At 37.3% G+C, this 26814-nt stretch overlaps 1 protein-coding gene across 1 annotated transcript in view; it reads right to left on the bottom strand.

Annotated features, from left to right (window-relative positions):
- LOC126808810 (multiple epidermal growth factor-like domains protein 8) overlaps positions 1–18579 on the bottom strand; it is a 31456-nt gene extending 12877 nt beyond the window's left edge. Inside the window, exons 1-3 of the mRNA XM_056098445.1 lie at positions 18099–18579; positions 11772–11935; positions 1320–2457 (exon numbers count right to left, since the gene is read on the bottom strand). Coding sequence (XP_055954420.1) covers positions 1320–2457; positions 11772–11935; positions 18099–18270 — 1474 coding nt within the window. The 5' untranslated portion in view covers positions 18271–18579. The remainder of the gene's footprint in view (positions 1–1319; positions 2458–11771; positions 11936–18098) is intronic.
- Positions 18580–26814: the final 8235 nt, after the last annotated feature.

Genomic DNA, 26814 nt, shown 5'->3' with positions numbered 1-26814 from the left:
TGTCAATTTTGGGCCGATTTTCACGAAATTCGGACTCAGTCATCCTTAGGGTGTAACGGTGATATAATAGAACGGTTTTTTAAATCGGATAAAAATTATGACTTCTATAGGGTCCACAAGCTAAAAACGTGATTTTTCGTACAATCAGGGCCATAATTCAGGAATTTACGGTCCGATATGCACGAATATCGAAAGGAACCGAGATCTTTGGGTTATAAACTTATATTTCAAGTTTCAACAAAATCGGATAAAAATTGTGACCCCTATAGGGTCCACAACCTTGATATACCATATTCTTACGCTATTTGGGAACAAACGGCGGCCATTTTGTCTGTCAACTTTGGGGCGATTTTCACGAAATTCGAACTCAGTCATCCTTAGGGTGTAACGGTGATATAATAGAACGGTTTTTTAAATTGGATAAAAATTATGACTTCTATAGGGTTCACAAGCTAAAAACGTGATTTTTCGTACAATCAGGGGCCATGATTCAGGAAGTTACTGTCCAATATGCGCAAATATCAAAAGGAACTGAGATCTTTGGGTTATAAACTTACATTTCAAGTTTCAACAAAATCGGATAAAAATTGTGACCTCTATAGGGTCCACAAGCTAAAAACGTGATTTTTCGTACAAACAGGGGCCATAATCCATGAAGTTTCGATCCGATACATGCCAATATCGAAAGCAGCCGAGATCTTTTGGGGATACACCTATATTTCAAGTTTCGTCGAAATCGGATAAGAATTGTGACCTGTAGAGAGTCCACAAACAATTGTGGACGGACGTACGTCTGGACGGACAGGGGCGACGGCATAATACGTCCACATGAAAATATGGGCGTATAAAAAAGGCTTCTTGAAGGCTGGTAGCAAGTTGGGGATTTTTGAATCTGGCTTATTTGCCCCTTTGTTGCATTCAAATCACACAGTTAAGCTAGCTGAAAGGTTTGATGCATCATTTAGCACTATATAAATCCTTTGCAAACTACAGTACAATATTGTTTAATCTGAAATAGGAATATTAGTCCAAACTGGTAACAAAGTTACGATAAATAGAAACTTCATTGATCTATGCTGCTCGAGTAACAAAATGATGCTATCTGTTATTGGTAGTGGAGAAATCTGATGGGCCTAGTTTAAATCTGTTTGAATCCAAGCATGGAAATTATATCTAGCCTTGGTATTTTGATTTTGTTTTCCTAATCAAATCTGAGTACATATTTAGCATGTACATGTACATGTACATGTATTAGGCTGCAATAAATTTGATAATTTAGCGAAAATGCATTTTTAAATGGCATAGTATCTTTTACTCACCCATTGTGTCATTTTGCCACACATGACATCCCAGATGATATAGATACAGATCACTATTATAACAAATCTCCAGATGGTGATGTTTGTGCGTATTACCTCCATAGACTACCATATAATTACCCATTATCACAGCTGTATGAAAAGCGCGAGGAAAAGGCAACCCTGAATCGTCCAAATTTTTATTATGGATTTTCGACCAGAAACCATCATCTATATTAAACATATTTAACTCATTTGTCCTTGTACTCACTAAACGGCTTGTTTGTGAATACCCCCCAAACACTATTAATGACCGAGATTCTCTATGATATACCGTTGAATGACCTATAAGTCTACGTAGTGGAAAGTTACCTCCCCTTATTCTTACTATTTCCCACTGTGTGGCAGCAGGTATTTTTAATTTATACATAACATCCGATGCAGTAACCTCTGCAGTCTTTCCCCCAAACATGTATAGCCATTCATCATCGACATTTGACAGTGTATGTCCTGTTAGGGCTCGTGGTTTCACAGTACTATTTATGGCCATCAATTCCCACAATCCATATGTTGTGTTGTAAAACCACAGTTCATCATTTAGTGTATCATTTAAAGACGACCCCCCATAGACGTAGAACCCATCCGTGACCCCTGCAGCTGCATGACCCTTACGGGGGGATGGCCAGGGGTCAACTGCTGCAATATTAGACCACTTGTTATCCTTAAAACAAAACTTTATCAAGTCATTTAATACATTGTTGAGATTAAATCCTCCAAATATCCAGAGACAGTTCGTTGATGGCTGGAAAACACCGGTATGAGCTGTGCGTGGCGGGGCTTCATCATCCGCCGTGACTCTATTCCAAAGTTGAGAACCATTTTCATTATCTGTGGAAACGCCACAATCTGGACCAATAAACCCTTCCTCGCACACACAAGTTTTCCCTTTGGGGGATGTTGCTGTACAGTTGCCATGGTTACTACAGTTGTCGGGACAACGTAATTTATCACAAGCCTCACCATAGTAATCAACACAATGACAAGTATGATTTATACATTTTCCATTGTTACTACAGTTTTTGGGACAATCTAGAACTGTATACCTTGCCTCAAATCCATCTTTCATGTAATTTCTATCACTGAATAGATACAACAACATCTGAAAAAGAAATAGACAAATTGTAGAAGAGAGAGAAACCTTCCCTAAATCATTTCGTCACATGCATCACTTTAACAAAAGAGTCATGACTCATGACATCATAAATGCCCCATGACATCATCCACTATATTACAAACTACAAAGTGACATTTGAATGCTACATCGGCTTGCGATTCTGTCTCAAATCAATGGATTAGTGAAATAGATAACATTTTGCTACATTCAATTTTATTGTCCCCTGCCTTTCGTCCGTCTGTTTCCGCCTGTCTGTCCGTCACACTTTTTGGGACACAATAACTCTCTTTCTTTCTATTTGAGCTAGAATGTTCAAACTTGGTGTAGGTGTTTATTAAGTCAATGCTTTGATGGGGTTCGAAAATGAGCATTTTCTGCTTAGGGTAAGCAGAGATAAGCAATTTGACTGGTTGATGCTTTGGGAAACGATAACTTTAGTTCTAATTAAGTGAGAGTGATGAAACTTGGTGTATAGTTTCATTACATCATTACCTTGACTAAGTTCGATAATGAGCATTTTCTACTCAGGGTAAGCAGAGCGATAAGCAATTTAACTGGCTGAGACTTTGGAACACAATAACTCTCCTTCTAATTGAGCTAGAATGTTCAAACTTGGTGTAGGTGTTTATTAGATGAATGCCTTGATGGAGTTTGAAGATGAGCACTTTCTGCATTGGGTAAGCAGAGATAAGCAATTTGATTGGTTGATGCTTTGGGAAACGTTAACTTTAGTTTTAATTAAGTGAGAGTGATGAAATTTGGTATATAGTTTTATTACATCAATACCTTGACTAAGTTCGATAATGAGCATTTTCTGCTCAGGGTAGGCAGAGAGAGAGAGAAATGGGGTTTAACGTCCACTCGACACAAATTTTATTTCAATAATTCGCTTGCGCGTAGGGGTCTTTAGCTGTGGGAGGAAACCCACGAGGTTGGACAGGCGACCCTACTCCTTGTCACGTACAACCGGGGAATTGAAACCCTGCCAGTTGACTCAATGACAGACCATATGATACAGCGCACGCGTGCTAACCATTCGGCTATCTAAGCCCCTGCTCAGGGTAAGCAGAGCGATAAGCAATTTGATTGGTCGAGACTCTGGAACACAATAACTCTCATTCTTATTGAGCTAGAATGTTCACACTTGTTGTAGGTGTTAATTAGGTGAATGCCTTGATGGAGTTCGAAGTTAGAAGATGGGAATTTTCTGCTTAGGGTAAGCAGAGATAAGCAATTTGATTGGTTGATGCTTTGGGACACATTAACTTTAGTTCTAATTAAGTGAAGTGACGAAACGTGGTGTATAGTTTCATCTAGGGCTGTACGATATTCTCGATATAGTCATTTATCGCGATATGGTACTTTTAGACCCAACTACAATATCATGTGGCCAAAAATCGTCGATATAGTGGTTTATCGAATATTGCCAAAAACTTCAAAGATCGAAAAAAATTATCATAAAAATAGATAATAAATACACTATACAGCAGTGGAAATTAGCCGACGGCAATAAACTATAATAAAACTAATGTTTTGAGAATCGTTAAATGTTGAAAACACTTGCGCAGTGTCCGCAGCCGTTTTTCACTGCATCAAGTATGCGTTACTTTTACTTTGTTGTCAGTTGTTACTACATGTAAAGCTTAGGCCTACTAAACCCCTGAAATTTCCCACTACCGCGGCTAATTACCAGGCTATAAATAGGTTGTCATATTTTTAAAAAACAAATACATTTTTAGAAAACTCTACGAAACTTAATTTCTGAAAGCAAGAATAAAACGATCTATAAATAAATTACTGTCACTGTTAGGCCAGGAATACCGCAGCCAATCGAATGCTTGAATGGAAGATAGTCCGGATCATTTAGTATTTGTTAAACTGTTTGAACTTACAATACAAGACTTGAAGACCGCATTTACTTACTTAGGCTGCAGGTGATATTTGAGAATTTTCTTGCACAAGGTCACAAGCAGACGCTTTTTAAACATCAGCGGTTGTATTTAATTTTTATCCAAAAAGGATGTTGTTTTGTTCATTTTAATAAATCTATTTTATAAAAAAAGCAAAGTTTAAAGTAGCTAAGTCTCTAACTCAATATCATCCAAAATCTTCGACATTGAAAACACGAATCATTTGTCAATTTACATCAATATTGATGTCATGATCTTACTGGGCAAAGATGGACTTCTGATATCCAATATTTAAGACAAAATAAACAGTTTACGATTGGTACACGAATCATGTACCATAATGCTTTTCAGTGCTATTTATCATAAGGGACTCGAGAAACGAGGCTAGGCATATTGCACAAGTCATGTCAAACGGCGACGCCATATTCTTATCTGGAGAGCATGCGCATTAAATATTATCGGTGTACATGTATACTGGAATAACCAGACACTAGAAATTGCCATTCGATTGAGACTTCTGGCATATTTCGGCGAACATAACTGTTTAGAAATTACAGTAAAAACAGAAACGATTGAATGTAAATCAGTATATATACATTCATATTACATTATTATATGCGTTGCAACCCATTTGTGTCAATTTCTAGGTCCCTTTAATACATTTATATTTAATTTATTTAATAGCAAAGTGACATTATTATTAAATATCGCGATATTTAACTATATCGTTGAAAAAAAATGCCAATATCGATATCGTCCCTTTTTGCAATATCATACAGCCCTAGTTTCATCACATGAATACTTTGACTAAGTTCGATAATGAATATTTTCTGCTGTGGATAAGCTGAGCGATAAGCAAATTAATTGGTTGAGACTTTGAAACACAATAACTCTCCTTCTAATTAAGGTAGAATGTTCAAACTAGGTGTAGGTGTTCATTAGGTGAATACCTTGATGGAGTTCGATGATAAACATTGTCTGCTTATGGTAAGCAGAGATAAGCAATCTGATTGGTTGATGCTTTAGGGCCAATAACTTTGGTTTTAATTAAGTGAGAGTGACGAAACTCTGAGTATAGATTCATTATATCATTACCTTGACTAAGTTTGATTTAGGGATTTTCTTTAGAACTATTTAAGAAACAGTTTTATACCCATTTTAACAAGCCAACAGTGGGGCTGATGTCCCCCGCCAAAATCCCAAAATAAATAGATGACATATACAGTATTAAAATACTAAATAGATGACATATACAGTATTAAAATAGCACATTTTTTTTTTTCAAAAGTACCAAGCAATCAAAGGCCCATATTTTCGAACAGTGTCTAAAATAATCTGTGATTAGGTCTAATCAGTAACTAGCTAGTTAGAGATTAGTGGTTGACTAAGTTTGGTATTCTCAAAAGTCAGATTAGCTAATCGTTGACTATAATTTTTTGTAATCAACGATTAAAATTCATGTTTAAACTTTGATTATAATTAAACATTTAATCAATGATTATATATAATCAGTGATTAAAAAGGCTTTTGTCATTGATAAAGGGGCCCAATTACAGGTAGTAGATTAGAAAAGTACATGTTTTAGAACAGTTTTTCCCATCCTAGGGTCTGTGAAATTATTTTTAGGGTCAGCAAAGTCAAAGGTGTTCATATGGGTTGACAGGAAAGAAATAAAATGTGTGAAAAAAGGCAATTAAAATGGAGTTCGGATATGTTTAGTATTCGAAATGAAATGAAATGGGGGTTACTGTTCAGCTCCAACTGGGTTAAGGGAGACGAACATACACCATACAGTGTGCTATGAGGGCAATGTCGCCTGGACAGCGGAACTACGGCTCACAGTTATACCAAATTCTAACTGCCAAGGGTTACTTTACGTGCACCCCAATGTGTACACGGTACTTAGGTTTATTATCCAATCCAAACGACTCAACCTTGTCCCATCCACCCTGCATCACCGTGGCTCCCTTTTAGTAATCGAAATATGAATTTCTGTTGCTAATATTAAAGTCCCATTTATTCTCCTGATGCATTTAATTTTATGCCACCTCTTTTCTATTAAAATCCAAAATTATCACTAATTGTCTATTGTGTATAAACTTGCTATATCTGTATTATTAATTTATTTATCCGCTTTTAATACCACACTTTCCCAAATTGTAGTGGGATTTTGGTTTTCTTCGTATATGGGCGATTTTATTAATTATTATTTATAACAAAGTTTTACGAGTTGCTTGACCTATTGAGACACAAGACGTATGCATTTTTTTTATATACAACATATAAAATGTCATTTAGCAACATTAATTATTGTATAAAAATGTGAAACATTGATTTACATTTATCAAGTTTCAAAGAACTCGACTGTCTTTCGTTTCTTAAATCTCTTACATCGGAAACATTGCTTGAACAGCTAAAACTAAGAATGTAACAAATTCTTTTTTATTGACAAAAAGAAAGCCATTGAGGACACCTTGAAAAAAAAATCATAAAGATTATGTTAAATCAGAAGAAACGTTTGACTTTTCTACTCTGTATGTACTATTACTATGCTTCAATATTTCTATTGGTTCTTTCATGTATTGAGTACTAGGTTTAAAATTTATACAGTGTTTAAGGTCATGAGACACAAAAGCCTATTGATTTTCAACAATTTCCGTTAATTTCCTCCAGAGTAATGACCCTTGATTACTTTGAAAAATCTTATGGACGCTCCATAGGCTAAAGATTATATCCGATTGACTATAAATTTATACACAGTATTTAAGGCCACGAGACGGAGGATCCTATTGATTTCTGATCTTTACTACTAGAGTTATTGCCCTTGATCACTTTGAAAGCTAAAGTTAATATCCGATTGATTATAGATTTATACACAGTGTTTAGGGTCATGAGATGAGGAATCCTATTGATTTTCAACGATTTCCGATAATTACTGCCAGCATTATGGCCCTTGATCTCTTTGAAAAATCTTGTGGACGCTCTAGAGGCTAAAGTTGGTATCCGATTGACTTATACACAATGTTTCAGGTCAAGAGATGAGGAAGCCTTTTGATTTCCAATGATTTACGATAATTACTGTTCGAGTTATGGTCCTTGATCACTTTGAAAAATCTTGTGGACGCTCTAGAGACTAAAGTTAATATCTGATTGACTTTAATTTTATACAGTGTTTAAGGTTATTGATTTCCAGCGATATCCGATAATTACTGCCAGTGTTATTGCCTTTGATCACTTTGAAAAATCTTGTGGACGCTCTAGGGACTAAAGTTGGTATCCGATTGACTTTAGATTTATATACAGTGTTTAGGGTCATGAGATGGGGAAGCCTATTGATTTCCAACGATTTCCGATAATTACTGCCAGAGGTATGGCCCTTGATAACTTTGAAAAATCTTGTGGATGCTCTAAAGTTAATATCCCATTGACTTGAAATTTATACACAGTGTTTAACTTCATGAGAGGAGGGGACTATTGACTGTCAATGCTTTCCGATAATTACTTCCAGAATTATGGCCCTTGATACTAAATGTTTTGTATTGTAAACGTTCGCAGAGGGCAGAACTAGAAACCAAACAAATTCTACTGATTTCTGATAATTACTAAATGGGTTGTTACTCGTACTCAGATTTTAGAGTCGTAAATGTTTTCATTACTGACCAAAGAAAAAAAATGTGGAAACCCTTGTTGACTGCCCGGATGACTTAGCTACTGTGGGTTCCCTTTTGTCCTAAGAGCTTGATTTGCTCCGTTCTTTGCAATTCCTTTTGTTAAAAAGGTTCTTTGACACTTCTAAAAATTATTTATATTTTGTAGTTTATTCATTTTGACTAAAGTACACATAATTATTTATGTTTTATATTATAGAGAATGTTGAATATTTCAAAAATCTTTTTTAACAGAATTTACTGTGAATGTGAATTTGTTGCTTTCGTAGCAAAATATAAGTGCAGTGTGTCTGAATTCAATGAAAAATAATCATTTCTATAACATTCTATACGTTGTAATTGCATATCCATGAACTTAATCCATCCTTAAACTACCCCCCTGAGATGACTAAATATTGGAGTGATTTAGTCAATGATTAAGTACAAGTCAACGTTCGAGAATACCACATTTTATGGTATTCTCGAACAATGATTTACTCACTGACTAGGCTAATCAAAGTTTATAAAAATCTTAGCTTAAAATTTAATCAGCTTTTCAGAATATGGCTGGTCAGAAAATCAGAGATTAAATCTATGATTAGCACTAATCCACTTTCAAAAATACGGGCCAAACTGATTATCAACTATACACTAAGTTTCATCACGCTCTATCAGATAGTTATATTTTCCCAAAGCATCGACCAATGAAATTGCTTAACTCTGCTTAGCTTAAATAGCTCGAAATGTTATTCATTGAACTCAGTCAAGACATTCACCTAATGAACATCTAATCAAGTTTAAACATTCTACTACAATTAAAAGCAGAGTTGTTATGTTCCAAAGTCTTGACCAATCAAACTGCTTATCGCTCTTTAGTCTAAGCAGAAAATTCTCATCATCGAACTTAGTCAAGGTAATGATATAATGAATCTATGCGTTTTATCACTCTCACTTAATTAAAACTAAAGTTATCGTGCCCCAAAGCATCAACCAATCAGATTGCTTATCTCTGCTTACCGTAAGCAGACAATGTTCATCATCGAACTCCATCAAGGCATTCACCTAATGAATGCCTAAACCAAGTTTGAACATTCTAGCTCAATTAGAAGGAGAGTTATTGTGTTCCAAAGTCTCGACCAATCAAATTGCTTATGGCTCTGCTTACCCTGAGCAGGAAATGCTCATTATCAAACTTAGTCAAGGTATTGATGTAATGAAACTATACACAAAATGTCCTCACTTAATTAGAAGTAAAGTTATCGTGTCCCAAAGCATCAACCAATCAAATTGCTTATCTCTCCTTACCCTAACCAGAAAATTCTCATCTTTGAAATACATCAAGGTATTTACCTAATAGACACCTACGCCAAGTGTGAACTTTCTAACTCAATTAGAATTAGAGTTAGTGTGTTACAAGGTCTAGACCAATCAAATTGCTTATTGCTCTGCTTACCCGGAGCAGAAAATGCTCATTATTGAACTTAGTCAAGGTATTGATGTAATGAAACTATACACCAAGTTTCATCACTCTCACTTAATTAGAACTAAAGTTATTGTGTCCCAAAGCATCAACCAATCAAATTGCTTATCTCTGCTTACCCTAAGCAGAAAATGCTCATCCTCAAACTCAATCAAGGCATTGGCCTAATAAACACCTACACCAAGTTTGAACATTCTAGCTCGATCAGAAGGAGAGTTATTGTGTTCCAAAGTCTCGGCCAATCAAATTGCTTATCGCTCTGCTTACCCTGAGCAGAAAATGCTCATTATCTTCGAAAGGCGGGGGACAATGAACACCTATACGGACCAGGGCTCACACTGTCGGTCGCCGAAGTCGCAATCTGCGATAAAAATATGAAAGTGGTGACTAAAATTTGATTTTGGCAATAATGTTTTGCGGTACTGGCGGTACGTAAAAAAAATCTTAAAATTCTAATCGTATTTATCCTGGACAATCAGACTGTATCCTGGATTAACCATTATTGAGTGTCAATCACATGGCGGAATACTATAAATTAATGCGGATCACGTCACTGAGTAATACTAATCAGTTGTCTTGGATTAATGCTTAGTTGATTGATAATTGCCAATGATATATATAAAGCCTATCTCAAGTCATTATTTACTCCTAATGATTAATCCAAGCGGTGATTATTTGATGTTTCGTTTCGTCTTTAAAAAAGATAGGTTGCCAGGCAACGAAACATACGCCCACAGCAGCTATATCGTCCGGGCAGTCAACAAGAGTTGTCGCATATTTTTACTTTTTTTGGTAATGAAACATTTATAATGCATTAAAATCCGATTGATTAAGAGTAACAACTCATTAAGTAATTATCAGAAAACCATTGGAATTTGTTTGGTTTTTATAAAGTTCTGCCCCATGCTAACGCTTAGTATACAAAACTTTTAATATCATGGATTTAGCTGTTCAAGTCATAAAGATTCATTGATAATCAATATATTTGTTCGTCTCAAGACCTTAATCTCTCGTTGAACAAGCCAACAGGGAGGGTGATGTCCCCGCCGAAATCCCCAAATAAACAGATGACAGATATTAATTAATTACACATTTATCTTTTTCAAAAGTATCAAGTAATCAAACTCATTATCTATGCTCAGTCTACTAAGCATAAAATGTTCACGATCAAACTCAGTCAAGTTTTGAAGTACCTGGTAGTGAAACTATACACGTAGTTTCATCGTTCTCCATCAGTTAGAATCAAAGGTATCTTGTCCCAGGCCAAAGCATCGATCAATGAAATTGCTTAGCTCTGCTTAGCTTTAGCAAGAATTATTATTCATTCGCCTATATATTCATTTATACCTCAATTAAAAGCAGAGTTGTTATGTTCCAAAGTCTTGACAAATCAAATTGCTTATCACTAATTAGCCTAAGCAGAAAATTCGCATTATCGCACTTTGTCAATGTATTGATATAATGAATCTATACTCAGAAAAATTCCATGTAAACTGTGACATCTATCATGCTAAAATGTAGATGACAGTTTTGGGCAAATAAAGGACAAAACCCTAAAAAATATTGATCTGATTTTGTCGAAAAGAAATACTGATCTTTGTCTTATCATAATGCTATTTTCAAAATGTTCATAAAAAATTGATGAAAAATTTGACATTGATCATGCAGACAAGCATATTTAAAGCACTGTGGACAGTTATTGACCCCAAAAAAGGGTGTAACTCTAAAAATATTAATCCAATTTTGCAGAAAAGAAGAATCCTCGTGTGATAATACAAGTTCCCTGAATGCTTCAGAAAAATTCGCTAAAAAATGTAGTTCTATTTTGCTGACAGAAATGTTGACAGAGTGTCGGATGTAAAGGGTGATGAGAGTGTGGAGAGTACGTGTAAGCCAACAGTACATGTATGAGACTATATCTTTAAGCCAACAGTATGAGTGTACAAGCCAAAAGTAAGTCAGATGTTCCCACCTAATTCCAAATAAATAGATACATGTAGCAGTTAATATTATTAACTTGCTTGCACATTTTATTATTATTACTTACTTGCACATTTATGTTTTTATATCAAATTACTTAGTTATAACTCTGTTTAGGTGAGCAAAATTTGATCATTATCGAACCGAGGTGTTGATGTACATGTACTGAAACTATACACCAAGTATCATCACTCTCATTCCATGTAAACTGTACCTCCATCAACAGCAGCTTATTGTGTTCGAAAAGGTGTGACAGACACTTCTAAATGTACATATACTTACATATCCGGACTTTGCTATGAGTGTATCAGGTGGACTATCACCACTCAAACTGGCTAATAAATGGCTGCTGTAGGAATTCCCATCATATACAAATAGAAAATCAAAGGAACATTCTGTTGACATACTCTTAAAATCCAGATGAATAAATTTATTTGAACCACCTGCTGAAAAATGCAAGAAATAAACAAATAATAGATAAAGATATACACTTATATCAAAAACAAATTGTTTTCAAGGTGCCACTGATTATTTGTAAAAGGCTCTAAGAATGCTTCATTCCAACAGTAATAATAGAGCATCGCTAACGCTCCAATATACGTCCACATTCCTGTTTTGACTGATATGGTACTTTTTTAAAATGAAGAGAATGAAATATAAAATGGCTGTAATATGACAATAAGGCTAGGCGTTGGGGTTTCTTTTGCCAAATTTACAGACAAAATATTAACAAAAAAGTGGGTGTGACACGGCCCCACTAGGTCGGGGTCTGCACTAAAATAAATAGTTGTTGTCTTTATGCTATAAGGAATAAATATGCAAAGTTCAAAAATGATCCATTCAGAATTGCTGCTTGTAGATGATAAATACAAAAATTGGGCGTGGCACTGCCCCTGTTATTGAAATGATCGATATGCTGAATTTGAACAAAACCTGTTAATTATTGCAACATGTAGAGTATTAACAGATAAAAACTAACAAAAAAGTGGGTGTGGTACCATATCTCTGGGGATTGGGACATGCATCAAAATAAATATTTGCTATCCTTACAGTATAAGGAATAAATATGCCAAGTTCCAAGATGATTCATTTAGAATTCCAGCTTGTAGACCTGGGGGTTGGACACAGACCAATGTATATAGGTAAAACAATATGCTGGATCATTCCGGATTGGATCCAAATCTGTTAATAATTACAACCTGTATATCATTTTCAGGCAAAATATCAACAAAAAGTGGGAGTAGCACCACCGAAAGGGCACGGGGGTGGGGGGGGGGTTATGAAATGCGCAAATATCGAAATGAATCGAGATATTTGGGAGAGAGAGAGAGAAATGGGGTTTAACATCCACTCGAGACAAACTAGGTCATTTTGAGACTAATACATGGTTCAATTTTATTTCAATAATTTGCTTGCGCGGAGGACCCGGAGAAAACCCACAAGGTTGGACAGGCGACCCTACTTCTTGTCACGTATAGCCAGGGAGCATGTGTGCTAACCATTCAGCCATCCAACCACCCCTATATAGGATATAAAGATATATTTTAAGTTACATCAAAATTGGATAAAAATGTGACTTCTAGAGATTCCACAACCTTGGTATTGCATGTATACTTTTACACTATTTGTGTACGAGTGGCGGCCATTTTGTGAGGCAGTTTTGGTCCAATTTTCACGAAATTCGAAGTCAACCATCATTAGGGTGTAACAGTGATATATTTGAACGTTTTTTTAAATCAGATAATAATTGTGACCTCTAGAGGGACCACAAGCTAAAAACATGATTTTTCGTACAATCAAGGGCCATAATTAAGGAAGTTAGAATCCTATATGCATGAATATCGACAGGGACCAAGATCTTTCGGTTATATAAACATGTATTTCAAGTTTCATCAAAATCAGATTAAAATTGTGGCCTCTAAAGGGTCCACAACCTTGATAAACCATATAATTACACTATTTGCATACAAGGGGCAGTTATTTTGTTCAGCAGTTTTGGTCCGATTTTCACGAAATTCAAACTTAACCATCATTAATATTAGTGTGTAACGGTGATATATTCACACATTTTTTTTAAATCGGATAAAAATTGTGACCTCTACAGGGACCACAAACCAAAAATGTGATTTATCGTACAGTCAAGGGCCATACATTGTAATTCAGGAAGTTAATATCCGATATGCGCGAATATCGAAAGGAACCAAGATCTTTGGGTTATAAACATGTATTTCAAGTTTCATCTAAATTGGATCAAAATTGTGACCTCTAGAGTGTCCACAAGCTAAAAACGTGATTTTTCAAACAATCAGGGGCCATAATCCATGAAGTTATAGTCTGATACATGCCAATATCGAAAGGGTCCGAGATCTTTCAGAGATAGACATATATCTCAAGTTTCGTCAAAATCAGATAAAATTTGTGACCTGTAGAGTGTCCACAAATAAATTGTGGACAGACGGACAGGGGTGACGGCATAATACATCCACATGAAAATGTGGGATTTCATGTGGGCGTATAAAAATCAAAAGATAAAACTGTACAACGTATTTATTATGGCATATGTAACAAATTAAGTGTCATCTTCAACTAGATCTAAGCCAACAAAAATCTTAGTCCCAGTTGTTTTGAAAAAAAATAATGGATAGATCTATGCATATAATCTACAAATACAATTGATGAAATTCTAAAACACGTTATTTATTTTGTCAATAATCTAAAGTCAATCCGCTGTTTTATCCATTTTTACGTTTAATTATTTTTCAAAAAATGTATTCCAATCCGCTAAAAATTGCAGGCTAACGATGGCATCGACAGTTGATTATGGTCTGAATAAGTTTAAATGATGTCTAATTAATAATTTAGATAACATTTCAGGCCTAAAGAAAGACCTTCAATAGGCAGATTTGGCTCTTGCATAATGTATGTTTAAAGGAGCTAACCCTTGAACTCAATATTCTCCATAATATCGTTGTTATCTTGCCATGAAAATGTGGGATCCTAATATCCAATATTTAAGACACAATGAACATTTTAAAATCAGTACACGACTTGTGTACCCTGGTTTCGAGTGTCATTTGTAAAGAACAGAGAAAAACATATCCTACAACCAACACAATGTTGAAGTATTTAGTAATGGCTGATTCACAAACGACAAAATTACAGTAAAAACAAGTACAAACAAACTGTGTTGAATGGACTAAGAAGGCGTAAATGAATGTAGTTCAATTTGAACTGTTTGCATAACTGATAAAAAATTACAATAACTTTTTTAAAGATACATGTAGGTTTTGCCCACAGTAGATAAGTTTAGTCAGTAATGAGAACATTAACAAATTACAACACATGAAAATCTGATTACGAGTAATAACCCATTAAGTAATTATCAGAATTTGTTTTGATTGTTTGTCTCATGACCTTAAACAATTTATATTAACTTTAGCCTCTAGAGCGTCAACAAGATTTTTCAAAGTGATCAAGGACCATAACTCTGGCAGTAATTATCGGAAATCACTAAAATCAATAGGATTCTTCATCTCATGACCTTAAACACTGTGTATAAATTAAAAGTCAATCAGATATCAACTTAGCCTCTAGACTCTCCACAAGGTTTTTCAAGGTGATCAAGGGCCATAACTCTAGCAGTAATAAACGGAAATCACTGAAAACCAATAGGATTCTTTGTCTCATGACCTTAAACATTGTGTATAAATTTGAAGTCAATCGGATTTAACTTTAGCCTCTAGAGCGTCCACAAGCAATTGTGGACTCCAGACCGACAGGGCCAACGACAAAATATGACCATATTTCAATGTGGGCTTATAAAAATTGAATATACATGTATAGATCATTTTAAATAAGCTTACATTCATATTACAATATGTGCTTTTAGACCTATTTTTTTTCGTCTATTTTAAGGTTCCCTTTAAAGTAGCTAAGTCTCTAACTCAGTATCATCCAAAACCTTTGACATTGAAAACACGACTTATTTGTCAATTTTAATCAACATTGGTGTTGTGATCTTACCGGGAAAAGATGGGCTTCTAATATCCAATATTTAAGACAAAATAAACTTTTTACGATTGGTACACGAATCGTGTACCATAATGCGTTTCAGCACAACTTGTAACAAGCGAACCGAGGAATGAGGTTAGACATATTCCACAAGTCATGTCAATCGGTGACCCTCATATTTTTAGCTGGACAGCATGCGCAATAAATACTATCGTTGTAGACTGGAATAACCAGTTGCTAGAGATTGCCATTCGATTGAGACTTCTGGCGTATTTCGCCGAACATAACTGCTTTGAAATTAGAGTAAAAACGGAAACGATTGAATGTAAATCAGTTTATTTACATTCATATTACATTATTATATATGATGTGACCCATTTGTGTCAATTTATAGGTCCAAAATATTAGCAATTTAGCTCCTTTAAGACTGGTAATTGAGTTTTGTTTGTGTGTGCTGCGGTCCTCTTGCTCTTACAATTCTTTTGTTTTCTTCTGCCCTTTTTATTTATACTTTTTGATAACATGAATCGATGTAAAGTGTTTGATTTGAATTGACAATTTTTGCAAGGTTTTAGTGAATATTCATGATTTTGAGGCAGATTGATCAGGAAATAAACTGGGAAATAACCTACAAAAAATAACATCACAGCCTATTGATTCCATTGACATTGCAAAGAAAAAAATTGTGATGGCCAACCCTCTTCCAAATTTGTATCAGGTAATTGTGACATGTTTGGCTCTTTTTTGTAATCGCAGTGGATATTTGACCATGTCACGGTTTCATGATTTTTGGACATAAGATATATTTTGAATTTGTACTGTTTCTGCAGGCAATCGTAATTTTAACCAAAGCGTTTATATAGACCTTCAGCTCGTAGAATTTTATCAATACCGTTTCTGTGCAGCAGCGATCGTTCTTGTGTCGCGCCACCAGTAGGTGATACGCTTTTCTCGTTTAAAAATCATGAACTGTGCATGTCAAACAGAATGAAGTGTCCTCTGAGGTCTGTTATTCAGTGAAGGCAATAAAGCAATATGCATTTAACAACTAGGCAAAATTACAATAGTACACCAAACCGGGAAAAACAAAATGGCAGTGTAAAAATATAGACAATGATATAAATAAAACATAAACACATATTATGATAAACAATCATTATAAATATTAATAGGCATCCATTACATAATTCTGGTTAAATTTATATAAATGTACAAAACATATAAATTAGGGGAGAGAGAGAGAGAAAGAGAGAGAGTTTAAGTCCACTCAACACAAACTAGGCCATTTCGGGACTACCACATAGTTCGATTTTATTTCAATAATTCGTTTGTGCGTAGGGGTGTTTAGCAGGACCCCGAGAAAACCCATGAGGATAAAAATTAGGATATTAAATCATTTTAATCAGCTATGGTGATAAAAGGTGCAGTTGTTTTGACTAACCTGGTCAACTATCCACTTATGTCTGCTGACAGTTCCTACCGCTTGCAATATGAAAATACTGCTCATCTCCACCTCGGGTCTACTTACAGGCTATTTTTGTATCCTTACCGACTATTTTTCACCCTGATTCTTCTTTACTTGCCAAAGGAATCTTTTCGTGCCACAGCTGACACATTTATAATAATTCAACACTATTTTCAAGCAGAATTTTGCGATAAAAAACATACACAAACTGATCAGACATATGAGACTCGAACATGTTTATTTAATCGCTAAATCCTACTTGAAAATAGTGTTGAATTATTACAAATTTGTGTCAGATATGACGAGAAATGATTCCTTTTGCGAAGAATAAACATTCACGGTGAAAAATAGAAGGTAAGAGTTCCAAAATAGCCTGAGCACAGAGGTGAGGAAGAGCGGTATTTTACCGTATTTCCATATTGCAGCTATATAGCAAGCAGTAGGAACTGTCAGAAGGTAAGAGTTCCAAAATAGCCTGAGAACAGAGGTGAGGAAGAGCGGTATTTACTGTATTTTCATATTGCAGCTATATAGCAAGCGGTAGGAACTGTTAGAGGACATAGTTCGCTCAGAAACAGTTCCTACACAGCAACTCATACATAAATTTAGGATATGTCATATTCTGACAAATTTCTATCAGACAATGATATGGAAACAATCAGCACAACTGGGGCAAACATTTTCAGTCACATGTATGGTATAAAGAAGGAATTGAAACGTGTACGCTATAAGTATACAGAGCGCCCAAAAGTTAAAACAACTTAAAATTTAAAACAACAATATCCATGTTATTAAAACAACAATATCAATTTTAAGATAACACATTTTTATAACAAACTCAGAATAGTCTGAGTGGTCTTCAAAGAAAGCAATTGTATTAAGATGAGTTGTCCTATATCTTGATCCATGTTTTAAAGTTGGGATGAGTTGTCTTATTTAATTGGGATGAGTTGTCTTATTTAATTGGGATGGGTTGTCTTATATTGGGATGAGTTGTCTTTGGGATAAGTTGTCTGTATACCATCTGATTAGCCTACATATTCTGTACCTTTGTGGTGCAGAAATTATAACTGTCTCTGCAAAATAAATCAATACATTTTCTGCTGAACTATCTGATAACTTTTAATACCTACCTTCTATCAACCATTCACACTGAGCAAAATGTGGGTACTCTGTTGGCCCGTCTGAGATTATTCCTTTTTGACCATTCAGTACCTTTCTTCCACTGCACCCCTCTGTTAGTCTGCACGCTAAAACAATGGCTGTAACAACAGCAAGTGTTACCTTGAGAGTCAACTGTCTCATTTTGACCTAGTAATAACTCGCCGATTGAAACCATATGAGTTGCAGACGGAATTAAAACGTCATGTTTTTGTAAACTATGTGGAATAATATTTTTGTGGAACAGTCAACCAAAAAAACGATGCCAAACACACTTCTAAAACGAAGAACGTGCATTATTTCATCGCCTGGTATGTAACCCTACACCTGTTCTCATCGCCAAATCATTTTACTGTTATGAAATCATGTCCTTTAGGCAAAAACTAACCGAATATGCGACGCAGTGGTCGTAATATTTACTCACAACCACTTTGAGTTTGACAAGTGAGCCTCCATTGTTTCAGGAACGAACAGTACGGAACGAATACTTTCCTAGCTTCTGATTGGCTAATAAACGCTACGCTTCTCTCTCTCAGCTGCTTAGATCAGCAAAAGGTTACAGAGGTCAATTCGCTCAGACAAGATTTTCTAAAAATATTCCAGACGTGTAAGCTTGCAGTTGAATAGCTTTTTAACAAGTGGTTCTGGGTTTTGGCTCAGTGCCGAGCAATTCTAAATGATGATATTTAGTATAAATTGCGGGAAACCGTGGAAATAAAATAAAGGTTTATAAAGCATTTCTGATGACATTTGTATTTGGCATTTTGGGACACGCAGTTTCGGGAAAAAAAAATAATAAATAAATAAATAAATAATGAATAATGTTCCGGAAAAGGAAATGAAGTAGAATGTAGCAATTAATAAGGGTGGATACCGGATTTTTGAACAGGGTGATCAGGGGGTGCACGGGATAGATCCTTGCCGAGCATAGCGAGGCAATATATATATATTTTTTTAACATATTATATTGCGATTTTCATAGTAAAAACACACTTCATAGAACTTAACTAAAAAGTGCAATTTGTTACATTAAATTAAAACCGTTTATCTTTCATATGTATTCGCAGTATAGCGTAGTTTTGATTTGTTACCGATATTTGACATTTTTTTTTCACAAAATAAATAAAAATCACCTTCGCATCAACCGGTGATTTGGGTCAGTGCCAGATTTACCATTGTGCTTAGGCTTGTTTAAGGCACAGGACAGGGTCCCGTTGCCCAGGGGGGGCCCACCTTCCCTGATAATTTGAAATTTTGCCTAAAACTCGTTGAAAATAAGATTTGACTGATCAGGTAACATGTAATATTTTATCTACTCCTAAATTTTCTGAGCATGTAGGCCTATGACGAGCTGCTTGTGTAGGCATGCCCATCCTCGGTATCCCCAGTGGATTCATTCTGTTCTACTCCACTATCCCTGGGTTAATCTATGGGCGTCTCCAACTTTACCTGAGCAATAAGGCTCCTTCCCAAACATAAATGGAACCCAGGAAATATTCTCAAAAACGCAACCTGACTTCTGAGATGGTAATGTGTTCTCCATGATTTTCATGTAACTCATGCTGCACCCCCATACCTGGTTGAATCATTCACATTACAACGTCAGCAGCATGTCACGACTCCCGACAGCTCAGAGGAACCGGGCCACGGATGATCGCCCCCGAACTGGTAGACCAAGGGTTACCACAAGGCGACAAGACCGCCATGTTGTGCGACAGCGCGTGCAGAATCCCTTCCCACAGGCGTCCGCCAGTGGGAACACACGGAAGACCCACCAGTACCGATACAGTGCTCCAACGTCTCACCAGAAAGAACATCCATTTCTGTAGACCTTACCGTGGACCGATCCTCACACCCCTCGCCATCGACATGAACGTCTACAGTTTGCCCAACAACATCAGAACTGGCGACACCGGCAATGGAGAACTGTTCTGTTCACAGATGAGAGTCGGTATTGCGTATCAACTGCAGATGGCAGGACCAGAAAATGGCGTCGACGTGGCCAGCGTTATTCTGACCAATGTGTCATGGAACGAGACTCATGGGGAGGTCCAAGCATAATGGTTTGGGGTGGAATCGGCCTGAACCAGTGAATGGGTGGTGTTCCAAAATCTTGGTCCAGGGAGAGGAGGCGGCATCACAGCAGCGCGCTATATCGATCACACTCTCAGACCCCACGTCATACCAGCATGACAAAGCCCGTGCCACACCGCCAGAGTTACTCGGGACTTTCTACAGCAGAACGTTCCATAAGGGACCCCTTATAATACCGATAAACTCTCTGAGTGTTCTCCGTCCACAACCACTCCCATGTCACGACTGCACAGAAAGGATGTTAACCACTGATGGATTTCTCCATCTATACCATAGTTTTTCAACTTGAAGAGAAGTTTATTATGGGACAATGTATCAAAGGCCTTAGAGAAGTCCAAAACAGTTATGTCTGTTGGATTCCCTTTGTCATGGCTCTTCAGGGGGTCGTGCATGGTGGCGATTAGTTGGGTTTCTGTAGAATATCCTTATCTAAATCCGTGGTTGGGCATTGTAAGAATCCCATTTTTGTCTAGGTGGTCCAGCAAGTGTTTACAAAGGATGTGTTCGAAAACTTTACCAAATACACAGGTTAATGACACAGATGGGTAATTTCCTGGTAGGTGAATATCCCCTTTCTTGTATATAGGCGAGACGTTGGCGCTTGTCCAGTCCTTTGGTAGTATTCAAGTTGCTATAGACTTCCGAATAATGTGTTAATGCTAGGACTAGTTCGTCTGCACAGTTTTTAAGAATTTGGTTTGGAATGCCATCTGGTCCCATAACCTTGTGTGTTTGAAGGTTGGCGAGCAGTTTTGCTACTCCTGTCACAGTGATTTTTAGTGATGGCAAGGGGTGTTTCACATTAGTAGAGGGTGTTTGTGGTACTGATGTGTCTTTGTTTATGATTGACACAAATTGGTCCAGCAGAATTTTAGCTTTCTCAATGCTATTGTTCATTAGGGCTCCATTTAGTTTGAGAGGTGGAACTCCAACATTCTCTTGTCTTCTAGACTTCACAAAGCACCAGAATGGTTTTGTACTATTGGCTCTTAGTCCTTCCTCTATTTTATTATTTATGTATGAAACTTCTGCCGCTTGAATTCACGCTTACATTTGTGTTGAAATGCCTTGAACTCAATTCAACTGCCAGATGACTTGGCTCTGTTGTAAAGTCGTGCTTTCCTTTTAACCATACTCCTAAGGTTCCGATTGAACCATGGTACAGATAAGCGACCTTTCATGACTTGAGATGGAATATGTGTATCCATAAAAGTTTGGATACCATTCTTGAATGAACCCCACATTGTGTCCATATCGTCCTTGTTTGCAGTGAGTTTACTGGATAGTTGGGTTAAGTCACGCGTGAGGTTCTCCCAGGTTGCTTTCACATATCGGTAGCATTTTCGTGCATTCCGGATAACAATGTGTGGGATAATGTCAATATCGGTGACTACCATTGCATGATCACTGATGCCAGGGACACTAGTTGAAAATTTAATGAGGGATGCATTGTTTGTAAGTACCAGTTCTAGGATGTTGTTGTCTCTTGTACATTCATGGTGAACTTGGGTAAGTCCATTATCAACTGAAAAGTTTATAAGAGCTTGTTGAACATCTCGCTGTGGAGCAATCTTTCCAACAGCCAGATCTTCCCAGTTTAACTGATAGTTTATTCACAGAGTCCACAAGGAGATTAATGTCACTTATGTTCCTGTGAGGCATCATATAATGATGAGATGTAAAGGTCTTTTTTATTTTTTGACCAGACTATTTCACAGTCTGTGATGAATCCTTTTTGAATGGCAATAAATATACCATCCTCTTGGCCTGGGGTTCTGTCATTTCGGTGTGCAGAGAAGTTGTCCGGGAATATCTCACTGCTCTGTATTTCAGTTGAAGGTGGTAGACCTGTTTTAATTCCTTTAAGCCACGACTCTGTACCACAGATGATGTCAGGTTTAATATAGTCAATGGCTGCCCTGAACCCCGATTGGTTGGTTCTTACGCTGCAGCAGTTTGTTTTTCGTGATGTAGGGGTTTGCTGATGAATTGTCATTTGTTCACGATTTCCTCCCTGATATGCTTCTAGTTGGTCTCCCTTTGGGTCTACTGGTGTGATGATGGATGAAGTTAGTCAATAGAGTTATCTAACTTCGATAGAGATTGGTAAATATTTAATGTTTCAAAGCTGTTACATGTTATGCTGTCAATGTTAATAGAGTCACATTTATAGCAGTGCCAAATTACACTCGAGCGTTCCAGGTGTGACCAGAGGGCGATCAAGGCTCTGATGAGCCCTAGGCAGCTCGACCAGCTGGGCAATTTGCAGAACTGGTTTGCCATAGTAAAACTAAAACCGCTGTAAGAGAAACGAAATTTCTGAGGATACTTAATTTAACGAGTAATACTTAGATTTCTGTACTTCTTTGACAATTTCTTTTTTCATACGTTCGCCGAATAGTTCGATAAACTACTCAAATGTGGTTTTCAATAACATAGATACCAAACTTTTCTATGTGCGCGGCTAGAAAAGGGTCGTATTCTAACAATAGATCCACGAGTTTCCGATAGAAAAAATCCATTGTTAATTTACGTCAATGAAATGAAATGCGGTTTAACGTCCTACTGTTCTGCTCTTATACTGGGCTAATGAAGACGGCATACGCCATACAGTGTGCTATGAGGGAAATTTTGCCCGGGCAGCGGCACTATCGCCTACTCTTATATCGAATCCCAACTGCCAGGGGATCTTTTACGTGCATTCCAATATATACGCGGGACCTCGGTTTTTCGTATCATCCGAAGGACTAGACAGCTGTCCTTGTCAGGCCCTCCGTTCTGCACCACTGACAAGGGGAAACCACGTCGAAAAATATGGATGAACTTTCTCGGCAAATGCAGGGATCTAACTCCAGACTAGCGAGCCAGCGTCTTAACCACCTAGCCACCGTAGCTCCCTATTTTACGCCCATACTCTTCATTTCCTATTATCTCATTAGAAGTGGTTAGGGCACTGGTTATATTCTGACAAGCTGTAATTTTTTCACTTGTAGTAAAATACTCCCTCATTTCATCACTAAATGAGATAGTAGGAAATGAAAAGTATTGACGAAAAATAACAATGGATTTTTTCTATCGGAAACTCGTCACTGGTGAAAAGGTAGAACGAGAATGGTTGCGCTACCCTCTTTCTGAGTATGGAGATGGGGTTGACAACAGATTGTACTGCTCTATTTGCAAGTTGTTTGGTAACAGTCGATCGTTGTTGAGCACCCAAGGTATCGACGACTGGAAAGATGCGTTAACCATGATAGAAACTCATGAGGTCAGTGACGATCATCTAGAGGCGCACGGAAAGTTTTATATGTGATGGCCATAGACCAACATCAACAGGAAAGGCATTTCTAACGCCTACCCTTTCTTCATCACTAGGTATATGCCCAGTTAGCCAAGCTGTCATCACTTTCAGAAATCACTCCCTCCTGGTCGGTCGCGACTCATTTTTCTCGATATTATTTGTGTTTTCATCGACGGAGCAGTGACCCTGTCCCTGGCTGCCGAAAAACATCGTGATTTTCGGCGTAGTTTAGCAGCTTTTTTTTAAGCATTTCAGCTTCATGTTTTTTCTGTTCTCTCTTCTCCCATCCACACCTTTGCCTTTGGGTCATATCAACGGCGAACCGGCCTACGTTGAAATGACGCGGCCTTCATGTAATGAAAGAAAGACAAATTTCAAGAGAAAATCGCAAAAACTTTTTGTAAAATGAAAGCGAAACCGGATACCAGGTTAATGCAAGGCAAGCGAGTGACCAATTTCCCAGTTGGAGTGATCGATCACACTAAAGTTCATCTCGAGCACTATGTCACTAACCGTCTGGACCTTCTTCCCTCATAGTGAACGGCCGACATAACCGAGTTAGGTTCGTCGGAAGCGTAGTCCAGTGAATTTAATAATGTAAAACATCAAATTTAACCAGAGGCTGCCTGGCAGGATACGCCCATATTTTGTAAGAGATGGATAGAGAACAAGCTAAAAACAAACGCGATTTATTGTACAATCAGAGGCAATAATCCAGAAAGTTATGGCCTGAAATGCGCAAATATCAAAAGGGACTGGGATCTTTGGGATATACTGAGTGCCATGGAAAACGCATCACTTAGTTTTTCGTATAACAAAATGATCCTGTAAACATATCTTATTTATTTTGCTTCCTATTGTGAACAATATTCAAATGGGAACACATCAATAACAACAACACATTTGTACACTTATGGATGTACAAAGTCAGAGGGGTCAAAACCAAAAGTACGACACAGATGTCAGTAGCGCGTGTGTCCTCCACGGGCTCTTACGCACGCTGTGCAGCGACGTCGCATGGAATTTACCAATATTTGAAAGAAGGCCGGGGGCAAATTGTTCCATTCTTGGACGACAAGAGCAGCTTCTAAAGCAGCAATGGTGTGCATCTGTGATCTCCGATACAGACGGCGTCCAATCTCATCCCAGACATGTTCTATCGGTGCCATGTCCGGAGACATTGATGTTGTTAGCAGCCAGGTAGTCCATACTAAAACGGGCGGTATGCGGACGTGCATTATCCTGTTGAAAGTGCTGAAGTTGTGGGTGCGCTCGAAACATCGGAACAACAATTGGTTGCAAGACATCATCACGATAGGCTACAGCATTAACGCGACCCCTGCAAATGTGTAGGGCGGTCCGGTGATGAAATGTGAAGCCTCCCCACACCATTACACAGGGTTCTCGCGGCTTTGTCAAACATTTTTTCAAGGATATTCAAGGATAAATATACGTCAAATTCAAGGATTTTCAAGGACATTTTTTAGCCTAAAGTTACAATTTTTCATCTTAAAAATAACCAAAACTTTACCAACTATCGTTATAATCTCATATTTAAAAGGAATTGAAGACATTTGCAACAAAATTAAGGATCTCAACTGAAATTCAAGGATATTTTCCTATTTCCGCGAAATTCAAGGATATTCAAGACCTTGAAAATGAAATTTTAAATTTAAGGATATTCAAGGATTTTCAAGGACCGCGGGAACCCTGTTACACTTCCCCCACCCCATCGATTCGTTTCGAAGACGCAGCAGTCTGCAAGACGTTCCCACACACGTTGACGACAATCAGCGTGATAAAGATGAAAGCGACTCTCATCACTGAAGAGCACACTTTGCCAGTCTACTCTTCTCCGTGTCTGGTGTCCTTGAGCCCATATCAAACGCCGCTGACGGTGATGATCCCTGGGGATAGCTCCAACATAAGGTCGTCGTGCACGAAGTCCTACTTCTCATAGACGACGTCTTACGGTGTTGGCACTTACTGGTCCTTGTCTTCCGACGACTGCTGCACCTGTTCGAGTCGCTAGGCGGAATCTGTCACGCAGATGAGTGACCCGGATGTAGCGGTCTTGAGCCTGGATTGTAACGCGTTGTGGACCAGGACGTTGATGGTCACGTGTTGATCCAGTAACTCGAACACGTTCCACCAACCTTACAATAGTGGACTGATGACAATTGAAGTGTCTGGCAATACCACGTGTAGACATGCCAGCCCTGGACATTCCCATGGCTTCATTCCGTTGATTTTCAGTAAGTCTCGGCATCTCTAGCTCGATTCCTTCACACGTCCAACAACAAATTACGACAGATTGACGTTTCACAGTTCATGTACTGCACATTAAGTTGAAAACATGCTTTTAAAGGGCTCACACACAATGCTGCACGTGAATATTGGGTTTTTCATGTGCATCTCGTGCAATTTTTTTTTTGTGCATCGGGCCGATATTTTTTGCGTTTGGGAGCATTTTGTGAAACAATAGTTCATAGTATTGCATAATATTATACATACAAAACCACCTAGTAATAAAATATTTGGGGAAAAAAGTGATGCGTTTTCCATGGCGCTCAGTATATAAAGATATGTTTTAAGTTTCATCAAAATCGGATAAAAATTGTGACTTCTAGAGGGTCCAAATCCTTCGTATTACCTACTTTTACACAATTTGCGTACAAAGATCGAACATTTTGTCGGGCAGTTTCATTTCAATTTTCACGAAATTCGAATTCAACATTCATTATGGTGGAATTTAAACGGTTTTTAAAATCTGAACTCAATCAAAATGACGGTGTAACGGTGATATATTCGAACGTTTCTTTTAAGCTAAGATCTTTGGGTTATAAACTTACATTTCAAGTTTCATCAAAATCAGAAGACAATTGTGGCCTCTAGAGGGTCCACAACATTCATATACCATATTTTTACGATATTTGAGTACGAGGGTAGGCTAATTTGTCAGTTTTCGTCCGATTTTTACGAAATTGGAATTCAATCATCCTTAGGGTGTAACGGTGATATATTCAAACAGTTTTTGAAATCGGATAAAAATTATAGCCTCTATTGGGTCTATAAGCTAAAAACGCGATTTTCTGTACACTCGGGGGCCATAATTCAGGAAGTTACGGTCCGATAGATGCCAATATCGAAAGAAGTCGAGATCTTAGGGAGATAAACCTATATTTCAAGTTTCGTTGAAATCGGATAAGAATTGTAACCTGTAGAGTGTCCACAAACAATTGTGGACGGACGGACAGGGGCGACGACAATATACATTCACATCAAAATGTGAGCGT

The sequence above is a fragment of the Patella vulgata genome, chromosome 1, assembly GCF_932274485.2.
Source record: "Patella vulgata chromosome 1, xgPatVulg1.2, whole genome shotgun sequence".
Classification (NCBI taxonomy): domain Eukaryota; kingdom Metazoa; phylum Mollusca; class Gastropoda; family Patellidae; genus Patella; species Patella vulgata.
The sequence above is the reverse complement of the archived record's forward strand: the minus strand, read 5'-3'. Positions and strand labels throughout refer to the sequence as shown.